At 47.0% G+C, this 12,155-nt stretch overlaps 1 protein-coding gene across 6 annotated transcripts in view; it reads right to left on the reverse strand.

Moving 5' to 3' along the window:
- Nucleotides 1-12,155, reverse strand: part of LOC137434835 (lysophosphatidylcholine acyltransferase 1) — a 112,770-nt gene that overhangs the window by 22,638 nt on the left and 77,977 nt on the right. For all 6 annotated transcript variants that reach the window (XM_068127969.2, XM_068127968.2, XM_078785021.1 and 3 more), the window contains 2 exons: nt 4,479-4,632; nt 4-102 (listed from right to left, as the gene is read on the reverse strand). In XM_068127969.2, the coding sequence (XP_067984070.2) occupies nt 4-102; nt 4,479-4,632 (253 nt within the window). The remainder of the gene's footprint in view (nt 1-3; nt 103-4,478; nt 4,633-12,155) is intronic.

A 12,155-nucleotide genomic window follows, 5' to 3' on the forward strand; every position in this document is an offset into this window, starting at 1 on the left:
TACCTGGCAGCCAAGCCTCAGGGCACCCTCGAGATCCTTTGGTTTCAACAAGGTGTGCAAACGGCAAGCGACAAGGCGCAAATCCACTTTCCCTTCACCATTCTGAAACACACATCTCCCATTGAATCGCCATCATAAGTCACCTGCACAGAGCAGTGCCATCAAAGAGTATGAGACATTCATCCATTACCTGGCACGCACGCCAAGAAGACGATTGAGGTAATGAGAGTAACGGGTTAAGGTGAGAATGCCAAGTTTCAGTGAGGTCCCATTTTAATCCGTCATGTTACCTACTCACCATGGACATGTGGGACTCTTACAAAAAGGGAATATTTAATTACTGTTTCTTTTCTGTTTACATTTTTCACTTTTTCCCAACTTCCGAACATTGTTACACATGAAACTAGAAAAAGCAATCAGAGATTGTAGACCCTCGTCAGGACGTGTTTTCAGTGGTTTTTAAGGCTTTTGTGTTGAAACAAATATGGCGGCCGAACCATGTGAACGATGACGTCATAATAATTAATTTTTTTCTCCACCAATTTATCCCGAGATGATGCTCAATAAATTTCATCTTGATCGGATGAAGTTTTGTACTTATCCAGGATGGCGCCCATTCCACGTGACATATGACATCATAATTATAATTAAAAAAATTATACAGGTGGAGTTGCACGTATGGTGAAAATTTCCTGTCAATCAGACCAACCGTTGCAGAGAAAATCATATTTATTCTGTGCGGACAGACAGACAAACAAACAAACAAACGGACTCAAATGCAATAACCTCTCCTCAGGCAAGGGTAATAAATAGCAATTCCCTATTCCCAATTCCCTGCACTATGCTCCTCTGCTCCAATTGGTTCATCTAATCATATGCTTGTGAAAGTCAACATCTCTTTAGCTATTCTCACGGAGCTGCCTCAATACCGGGGAGTGTGGTAGTTCACTCAAGCAGATTGGCAGGGATTGCAAGCAGCTCATCTCTCTTCAGGACTGGTCTCCCATATCTACTGCCCCTTATGTTAACTCAGCCGGGGCATTCTTCCACAGGAACCTGCTCTCTCTCTCATGTGCAGATTAATCCCATCTCATCGTCAAATATTTATCCTACCCTTCTTTCCACCCATGGTACACTGAATCCTGTGGTGAGGCAGTTGCTCTGAAACAACTTACCTTCTCTTCCTGAACGGTAAATGTGACTGAAGACAATCTCAGTGCACTCCAAACAGTCCGCAACAAGTGTGTGTCCATTCGCAGGAGAGCCAGAAAACATCTGTCCAACCTCAAGAATAAACTTTCAAACTGGTCTCTCTCCTCTAACACCTGGTCTCTTCCTCTCACTTCAAAAGGCACCATAGCCGACTTCACTCGTGAGAAGGCCGAATGCCTCAATTATGTTTGCTTCCAAATCTTGTGCACCCAACCTCTCACTCTTGGTACCCAACCTTCCCTACCGTAGCCAACTGCTCGTAGACTGTTTTAGCATCTGACAAGGTGGAGAAGGTTATTTCAATCCTCGACTCTGACTCTGCAACTGGACCAGATCATATCACTCACACATCCTAAAAACCTGCTCTGCTGCTCTCTTGCACATCCTCTCTCTGCCCTTTTCACCCTATCATTTGTGCTCGGTCATCTTCCATCTGCTTCAAAGTCTGCCAACGTCACCACATGACCTAAAAACAGCGCAAAAACGGATCCCCTCAACTACACACCGATCAGCTTACTTCCTATCATCAGCGAGGTCAGAGGATCCATCATCACAGTTGATATGAAATCCTTAGTTTTCTCCAACAACCTCATCTCAGATCACCAATCTAATTTCAGACCTGGTCACTCCACCTTGGACATGCTGCTTCAAACCACCCAACAATGGATGGAGGCCCTCAATGTCAGACATGAGATCAGGACCGTCTCTCTGTACATATCTCATGCTTTTGATCCAGTCTGCAATCCCACCTTGCTCTCCAAGCTCTCTGCCTATGGCATCCAAGGCCAACTCCACACATGGCTCACTGACTTCCTCTACTCTCACAGCCAACATGCTGCTCTCAACGGAATCCTTTCATATACTCTCCCTGTCAAGGCTGGAGTGCCCCAAGGCAGTGTTCTGGGCCCAGTCCTATTCCTGATCTTCATCAATGATCTCTCTAACTTTCTGGAAAATCCTCTATCTATTTTCTGATGACTCCACCCTCTGCTATGACATCCCTCATCCTTCAGAGAGGCAGGCCGAAACCTCTTCCCCCTCATCTGACCTTGAAAAAAAACACAATCTGAAAGGACCGTCTGGCAAACCCTTCCATCTACTTTCTCAACAATTCTCTTGAGGAGGTTCAGTCAATCAAACTCCTAGGTTTCACTATCAGCCATGATCTTTCTTGGGTAAACCACATTTCAAAGTTGGCATCCAAAGCCAGTCACCGACTGTGCATCCTCCATCATACAAAGTCCTTCCTTGGCACACCTGAACTTCTATCCATCGACAACACCTTCATAAACAGCTTGATGGTGTACTGCTCTCCCCTTTGGGCTGGCTCCACTGCCTCACACCTTTCTCAGCTTGACGGCATGGAAACCAAGGCCTTTAAGATTATTGGAATCTCCCGTGATGAAGCTGAATCAAGAATAGTTGGAGATGTAGATGGATAGAATGTTGGTGGATCACAAGCATCACAAGTTGGTCACATCACAAGTTGCAATGATGAATCGAAACCGATATCTCAAATTGAAACAGATGTTGAAACGTGAAACTGAAACTACTGATTTATGGATCATCAAATGGGAAACCTAAATGAAATGCTGTGGGAAATTGCTGAAAGCAAAGCTATGGGGAATATAGAGAGAGGGGGAAGGTCGGAGCTGAAGAAACGATGTGGAGAGGGATAGGAGCCTGGAGGTGGTCGATTGGCATGTAGATGGACAAAATGGGCATACCAATTCACCATCACAGCCAGGTAGGTATTCTCTCCATCTTCTACCACCTCCTTTCTGGTCTTGCATATCTTCTGCTCTTTCCATGCTTTATTTCTTTTCCGGTTTCTGCAGGGCTCACACGGTCCACCATCAACCGCCTTCTGGTGAAACTACCTAAATTCAGGATCACTGCTCAACTCCACTCATTTGTTCCTCTTTTTTCCCCACCTGTGGAATCAACTTCTACATCCTTTTAAATCTTATTCTTACATTCAGGTCTTCAAGACCTTCCTTTCAGGTGCTGGGACACCATGGCACTTGCGCTTCCTGTGCGACAATCATCAAAGCGTCAATGCGGGCATGGCGCAAATACTTGCTAATACTCCCATGCTTTCCAATCGGCGGCGGGGCCCTCCAGCTGCCTCCCATGCTATCCAGATCCTGGGCAGACATTCGCACCATAAATGCACAGCAAAACACATCTGCCCAATGTGAGGTATGGAGATTCGTGCCGTGCCCCGGTCCGAAGAACACTGAACGTGGTTCGAAGTTGACAGACTTTCTGTGAGGATGACGTCAGAAGGAACCTCACCCGAGCCAATGGACATGCCACTCCAGGATGAAATTGGGTGGCGCGTGACCTTCGCCCCGTCGACCATCCCTGAAAAGGAAGGGCCGTGGACTCTGCCCCCCACCAGACTCCACCCCTCTCCAGATGCATCAAAGAAGGGGGCCAGGACCCGGGCTAGACAGTGGCAGTGGCAGTGGGAGCGAGACAGTGGTTGTGATCTGGAAGGAGAGTTCACAGAACAAGGTAATGGTCGTCTGGACGGTGGAGAGTGTGGAACAGTGAGAGCTGACAGTAGAGTAGAGAAGCGAGTGAAGGACCACCGGAGAGGAGTTGCCAACTCACACCAGGAACGATCAGGACCAATGACCACCACTGTTGCAAAATAAGAACTCAACGTCATCGCGTCACTCCCAATTGCCTCTCCCCGAGCATATGGAAGCGACAGAGGATGGAATAGCCTCACTCTGCTCTATCTTACTGAACTATTCTACTTTTCGTTCAGGTGCGAGTGTGTTGTGCCGCCATTGGCTGGGTTGGTGTAGGTAAGTGTATAAGTTGTTATTTAGATCGGGTATAACTTTGCTTCTGTAAATTGCTGTACCCACACAAATACTCCCCATTGGATGTCTCATGTTCTTGTCTGCTGTACACAGAATACACCATTGGTTTAAATAAGTTGTTCCTCGATCATAAACTGATCGACAGATGGACAGACTGACAGACATGAACCAATTGCTTAGCCCCACTTTTCGCTTTGTGTGCATGGGGTAAATATGGGGAAAAAAAACTCGGCTGAACGTTTTACAAGTGATGTTCAAAGATGAAAAACAGATCACAACATAAACCTCATCAAAATAAATCCACTTCAAACAAAATTTTAGAAGTTGTGGTCAAAATGGAATCCACAAATAGAGGGAAATAAACCAGGAAGTGAAGAGGTACTGGTGGAGGAGTCTGACAATGTGGAGGATGTCAAAGCGAGGCATTACCTTGTCAAATCTTTCAAAAAGCTCCCGGAATGGCACAGACTGAGGCAGGCCGAGGTAACGAGCGAGCTCCTCCATTCCGACGGCTACCTCTCCATTTGTCTTCGTGCGTTCTATCAGCTTCGATACTATTGCCGGCCACCTCTCTGCGTTCACCCTGCAGCACACACACAGGCGCACGAGGGGTTAATGCTGGACTCCGCTTTGTTGTGCTACCAGGGTTCATTATAAAATTACAATTATTCAGAATAAAAATAAAGCCACGTCTCTGACAAGGAAGACGGTACCGTTTACTCATCAACTGTCGGTAAAACCATCCTGAGATCAGGGCTCCCGGAAGAGCTTGACCGCATAGGCCTCGAGGTCACTCAATGGACAATGTATTTTTTTTTTTTTTTTTTGTATACAAGATCGAGGCTCGTGAAAGAGCGAACATTAATCTCACAGAAAGACAAACCGACACATAAAACATATAACATCGGGAGCGGTAGACAAGATGGGGAGAGAGGGGGAAGGACACAAACACAACATTTGAGAGCAGGGACCGAGAGACATGGAGACATCGAGAGATCTGAGAGAGGGCGAGGGCTTTGGGGGGGCGGGGGGGGCATGGGAAGGGGGCGGTGGGAGAGGTATAAAACATATGGACACTGCCAGGACTTCCAGGAAAGAAGTTGGAATTTCAAACAAGGTGGATCTGGGGTGAATTAGCGGGGGTAGAAAAGATCAAGGTTTTGGATGGGGGAAGATAAGAGATGGTGGTGAACAGCTGTTTTAAAGACCTGGAGGGAGGAGTGGGATTGAAGGGAGTGAGGGAGTTTGTTCCAGAGGCGGGAGAAAAGAGGAATGAAAGAGTGAAGGTGAGCAGAGAGCCGAGATTTCGGCAGTTTAACCATCGGAGGGTTGCTGGCAGATCTTGTGCGACCTGTAGGAATATTTGGGGGACAGAGCACAGAGAGAGCTGGGGGTGCAAGGCCGGAGAGGAGTCGGTAGAAGACAGAAAGACCACCTACCTGCCTGCGGTGAGTGAGTGAAAGGCCCTCAGAGATAGCTTCATCGCGGGAGATTCCAATAATTCTGAAAGCTTTGGTTTCAACAGCGTGAAGCCGAGCTAGGTGTGAGGCAGGAGCACCGGCCCATAGGGGAGAACAGTATTCCATTGAGCTGCGGATGAAAGCCTTGTATGTGGTGAGGAGCTCAGGTGTGCCGAGGAAGGACTTCGCACGACGGAGGATGCCCAGTCGGCGACTGGCTTTGGAGGCCAGCTTGGAAATGTGGTTTTCCCAAGAAAGATCATGGCAGATAGTGAGACCCAAAATCTTGAGCGACAGAACTTCTTGGAGAGGATTGTTGAGAAAGTAGATGGGAGGGTTGTCCAGTCGATCTTTTCGGAGAGACATAGTAAGAGTGTGAGATTTGTCAGGATTGAAAGACATGTTCCACTTGTTTGACCAGTCTGTGATTTTGTCCAGGTCTTCAGAGAGTGAGGAGGCAGCAGACTGCCGATCTGAGGGAAGAGGAATGGAGCGGCAGAGAGTGGAGTCATCAGCAAAGAGATAGAGAGGATTTTCGAGAGAGTCAGAGAGATCATTGATGAAGACCAGAAAAAGCACGGGGCCCAGAACACTGCCTTGGGGAACTCCAGCCTGAACAGGAAGAGGAGATGAGAGAAACCCATTCAGGGCCACACGTTGACGACGACTAGAGAGGAAGTCCGCCAGCCATGCGTGGAGATTTCCATGGATACCAAAGGAGGAGAGAGTTTGGTGAGCAGAGCGGGGTGCCAGACCGTGTCGAAGGCACGTGATATGTCGAGGGAGACAGCTCTAATTTCCTGTTTGGCATTGAGGACCTCCATCCATTGTTGAGACAGCAGAAGCAGCATGTCCAGAGTAGAGTGACCTGGTCTGAAACCAAATTGATGATCAGAGATCAAGCCATTGGAGAAGAGGAAAGATTTCATATCCGAAGCAATGATGGATTCCATGACTTTGCTGATAATTGGGAGAAGGCTGATTGGTCTGTAGTTGCTAGGATCTGTTTTTGCACCTTTTTTGTGCAAAGCGGTGATGTTGGCTGATTTCCAAGCAGATGGCAGTTGACCTTGAGCAAAAGAGAGGGTGAAGAGAACAGAGAGAGGGTGAGATAGAGCAGCAGAGCAGGATTTTAGGACCCGTGGGCTGATGCCGTCGGGTCCAGTTGCAGAATCAGAGTCGAGGGTTGACAGAAACTTTTCCACCTTGTCAGGAGGAAAGGACACGGAGTCCAGGAGCAGCAGGGTACGACTGGGTATGGTGGGTACAGAGAGGGATGGGTTTGGGACACAAGATTTAGAGGCAAACACAGAGTTGAGGCATTCAGCTTTTTCACGTGCGGAGTCAGCTGTGTAGCCGTTTGAGGTAAGGGAGGGGATGGAGGGGGAACAAACACCAGAAACGGATTTGACCAGACGCCACCAGGATTTGGAAGAGGGAGACAGATAAGAGAGTTCGGTCTTGAGAACGGAGAGATATTGTTTCCTGGCTCTCCTGAGGGTGGACACACACTTGTTTCGGGCTTTGTGAAAGGAAATGAGATTTCCTTCCGTTGGATTTGCTTTCCAGGAGACGAAGGCAAGTTGTTTCTGGGCAACAGCCTCACCACAAGATTCCGTGTACCATGGACGGGAGGAAGGGTATGACAACTGAAGACGAGATGGGATAAATCTGTGCATGAGAGAGAGCAATTTACTTTGGAAGAATTCCCAGGATGAGTTGATGTCAGAGGTGGTAGAGATGGGAGACCAGTCCAGATGATTGATGGCTGCTTGAAGACCGTGCCAGTTGGCCTGAGTGAAATGCCAGACTCGTCGACGCTGAGCAGGCTCCCTGAGGATGGTCAGAGAGATGTCCACTTTAACAAGGACATGATCAGATGATCCGATCGGAGCAGAAGAAGAGCAGCAGACATTTTCAGGGAAGTTAGTCATAACCAAGTCCAGAAGAGAAGATGTTCCGTTGACTGAGATCCGGGTCGGGAAATTGACAGATTGTGTCAGTCCCAGTGAGTCGCAGAAGTCCTTTGCTGAGGAGCCATGGCTGGTGAGAGAGCTACCCACACCCAGCCAACTGGCATGATGACAGTTGAAATCACCACATATGAGGAAGAGAGAGTTGGGATGAGTAGATAGAAGTTGGTCCATATCATCAGACAGCGAGATGTAGATGGAGTCATCACTGTTTGGTGGACGGTACAACACACATATGAACAAGAGGTGGGAGCGAAGGGGAAGCCGTAGCCAGAGGTATTCCTGGGGGTGAGGTGGAGAGAGTGCAGTGCAGGGCGAGTGAGGAAGAGAGTTTTTGATAAAGATAGCAACCCCGCCTCCAGGACGAGGCTCAGGTCTATCATACCGGAGGAGGGAGTAGCCCGGGAGAGATACTATGGAATCAGAGACATCATAAAGGAGGAAAGTTTCTGTTAAGCAGATCACGTCTGGTTTGACAGAAGCAACCTGTATGGAGAGATCAGTTAAGTTTGAACGAAGGCCCCGGATGTTTGAGGTCCATACCGTTAATGAAGAGGAAGGGGGAGCATCAGATACAGAACAGGGGGGAGGAGGGGTAGGGTAAGATGTGGAAGAGGTGGAAGAGGTAGGGAGAGCTGTTGAAGGTGTGTCAGAGATTTCAGAATAGCTCGGAGAAAGGGAAGGATGGGGCGGACAAAAGGTTTGATGGTGATTGGGTGAGCCACAATGAGGTGTTATTTGAGGAGGGGGAAGAGCGAGGCAGAAGGTTGGGGGAGATGGAGGTGAGAGTTTGAAGGGGGAAGAAGCGGGGAGGACGCTTTGAGGAGGGGAAGCGAGAGGGGGGAAATTGAGAAGCAATGAGGGTGGGGAGATTTGAAGGGGAGGGGTGAGGGGGGAGTTTGGGAGGGAAGGGACAAGGGGAGGGATTTGAAAGGGATGGGATATGGGGGAGATTTGGAGGGGAGGGGTGAGGCAGGAGTCTAGGAGGGGAGGGGCGAGGGGGCGTCTTGGCGGGGAGGGGTGAGGGGGTAGTTTAGGAGGGAGGGGGCAAGGGGGGAGATTTGAAAGGGATGGGTGATGGGGAAAATTTGGAGGGGAGGGGTGATGGGGAAGATTTGGAGGGGAGGGGTTATGGGGAAGATTTGGAGGGGAGGGGTGAGATTGGATTTTTGAAAGTGTACGATTTATGGGAAACGAACATTTATTGCAAAATGAGTTTCTTGTGACCTTCGAGTTAAAAATACGTTTAAGGACGCTGGATGGAGGATGGAGTGCAGGAGAGTTTAGGGAATGTAGAAAAAAGGCACTATAGGAGATGGATATTTTTTTTGGGATGAATTGATTTGGTGAGCAAGTCGAAAGCAGCCTTTTAAAGAAGAAGAAGAAAAAGGTGTTATAATATATGACGGAATACATAACTTGAGGGGAAAGTGTAAACATTGAAGGTTAATGAGTGAAACTATCTGGGGAAATGGGGGAGAAACACGTGGTCGAAGAACGAACGAACAAGAATGAATAAACGAATGAGAACAGAGAAGGAAATGTTTTTTTTTTTTGTTTGTTTTTTTGGCAAATTTGAGGCAAATAGACAGATAAAAAAAGCACAGACAAATGGGAAGGAGGACAATAAGGGGGAATTGAAGGACAATTCTGCAGCAAATTCACATGAAGTTTAAGAAGGGGATACTCCATTTATACCTTCCAGTTGTTACATCCCCCAATCCTGCACCCGCAAGCTTCCATGGCACATCATTGGGCAAAACTGGCACCGTTTTGTGACGACAGAGTATAATAATTGGTTCATCTTGTAAAATACTCTGGTGCTTCAAATCGACTTCGTGCAATACAATTAAATACTCCGTTAAACATCTCTCCGCTTTATTTTACAATCTCTTCGCGTGTTCTCCCAAAATCCTTCCTTTCCGTGTACAGTGGCTTTGCAAACTGTTCGGTGTTGTTGTTGTTGTTGTTGTTGTTGTTGTTGCATAGCCCCGGACAGTTCTCTCGAACAAGTGTGCAGCATGGAGCGACCCAGTGATCCTCAACATCCAAGATGGTGTTCCCCCGTCTTTACGAAGTCAGGGCCACGGCAGAGTTAGACTTAGAGATAGAGTGACAGAGACAAGAGGGAATGGCCCGGTCCATGGGGACCAATCAGCACTCTGACTGTGACCGTGCTGCCCTGACGAATCCAGGCAGCAGGGAAGAATGGGGAAGATTTGGCCCCCAACTTAAGTTAGGGGGTGGGGGGGGGGAGAGGGGTGCAACCACCGTGTAGAGGCATCCCCGATAGTTGTACCATTCAGTGTTGTTTCAGTGGAGTAACGTGAACAACTGAAAGTCTTCAAGTCTTCTATGCACATTCCCAAAACGACACCTGATTATTGATACACGTTACGTTTTTGTAGCAATATGAAGTTAAAAAGTCTTTACTTTGGGCAGTTTTCGTTTTTGGAAAAAAAATCTTAAAATATGGCAAAACAAATCAAGATATTATTTCCATCTCCTTTCCTTGTACAGTGGCCTCGCAAGCCGTTGAATATTTCTCAGATATAAAATGGGGTTGGTAGGACAGCTTCCAGGTATGCACGCTCCCCTCTGTGGCGTCTGACCGTGGCCAACAATGGGGCCGTTTGTGGACGTTAAAGATCCCAAGGTGTTCTTTATGAAGAGTAGTCGAGGTATCTCTGGCACCCTGAACAAATAACTAATTCATGTCAAAATCTCCTTCAGTCGTACATTAGAGCTGGCCAGCCAGTTCGTGAAAGACTTGGAAGAAAAACCTTCCCCAACCAACCCTACAAGAAAATGGGGCCGTTAACGAAGGAGGGATATTCTTAGGTAAGAAAAGATCATCTCAGGTGTGCACACCAATTCACAGAACACTCAGACAAGACAGCACAGACAGGGATTAATGATGGAAATCCATGACAGCACAACAAATTAAATGATAATTCCATGCATTTGTACGTTTGTGGCCTGATGTTCTCTCATATGATTCAAATACGTATCGGGAGAAAGCCAGTGATGAACATGGAACTGAAGGTACCATTTCCGTCATCTCGCTCACGCTCCCCAAGTTTAGGTCACTGATCAATGTGTGTCTGAAGACAGTTCAGTGGAGTTTCTGATTTGATCTGAATGAAGAAAATAAAAGCAACAACTTTCTACTGCAATCGCAGCAACACAATATTGCAGATACATCTTCCAGTAAACACCTGGGTGTGCGAGTTTTGGGTGTGCGAACGTGTTACTCCAATGTACCCAGAAAATAAGGGTTGCTAGATGGTTGGTATTTGTTGGAGGAAATACAGTAATTCTACCAGCACTCGAGACAATTATACAGAGGGAGCACAAACATTTCGAAAGGAAAATTAAAAACACTCAACATCCTATTCCATGGGAAAAGATGTGGAATGTGTAGAGAATTCAGACAAAAATATTAAAACGGATTTTCCTTTGTTTCCTCTGTGACATTTATTGGCGAATCAATATTGATCAATACCTCCCCACACGTCCTGCACCAATTTCCTCAACAACTCCAATTTTCTTGTCCTCGAAGTAACTTATTTACATGGAAAGTCCCTCCATGAGCCGTGGATGGCAATACACGTCAAAATCCAAAATGGCCGCCACCATATATATGTCTGAACCTTGTGAGCGAAATATCTTGAAAAATAAGCGAAGTACCAACTTCTAATCTGGTGTGTGGGTGTATCTAGGCACAAGCAAGAACGCTGTTTAAAATTGGGTCGCCATGTCAAAATCCAAGATGGCCGCCACCATATATATATATGTCTGAACCTTGTGAGCGAAATATCTTGAAAAATAAGCGAAGTACCAACTTCTAATCTGGTTTGTGGGTGTATCTAGGCACAAGCAAGAACGCTGTTTAAAATTGGGTCGCCATGTCAAAATCCAAGATGGCCGCCGCCATGTATGTCTGAACCTTGTGAGATGAATATCTTGAAAAATAAGCGAAGTACCAACTTCTAATTTGGTGTGTGGGTGTATCTCGGCATAAGGAAGAACGCTATTGAAAATTGGGTCGCCACGTCAAAATCCAAGATGGCCGCCGCCATGTATGTCTGAACCTTGTGAGCGAAATATCTTGAAAAATAAGCAAAGTACCAGCTTCTAATCTGGTGTGTGGGTGTATCTACGCATAAGGGAGAACGCTATTGAAAAATGGGTCGCCACGTCAAAATCCACGATGGCCGCCTTGCGTCTTCCACTTTGTCAACTCGCATCACTTCACCGACGGGGGACCGAGGCATAACGCTTGTCATTACTAAATTGTACAGGAGGAGGCATTCCTATTGTGAAAATTTCGTGTCAATCGGACCAAGAATTGCAGAGAAAGCGAATGTTAAAGGGAACAAGCGTTACGCCTAGGTCCCCCGTCGGTGAAGTGATGTGAGTTGACAAAGTGGAAGACGCAGAAAACATGCTATGATATGATATGATATTTCGCTCACAAGGTTCAGACATACATGGAGGCGGCCATCTTGGATTTTGACGTGGCGACCCAATTTTCAAGAGCGTTCTTCCTTATGCCTAGATACACCCACACAACAGATTAGAAGTTGGTACTTCGCTTATTTTTCCAGATATTCCGCTCACAAGGTTCAGACATACATGGCGGCGGCCATCTTGCATTTTGACGTGGCGAC

Source organism: Myxine glutinosa, chromosome 9, assembly GCF_964187855.1.
Source record: "Myxine glutinosa chromosome 9, kmMyxGlut1.1, whole genome shotgun sequence".
Taxonomy (NCBI): domain Eukaryota; kingdom Metazoa; phylum Chordata; class Myxini; order Myxiniformes; family Myxinidae; genus Myxine; species Myxine glutinosa.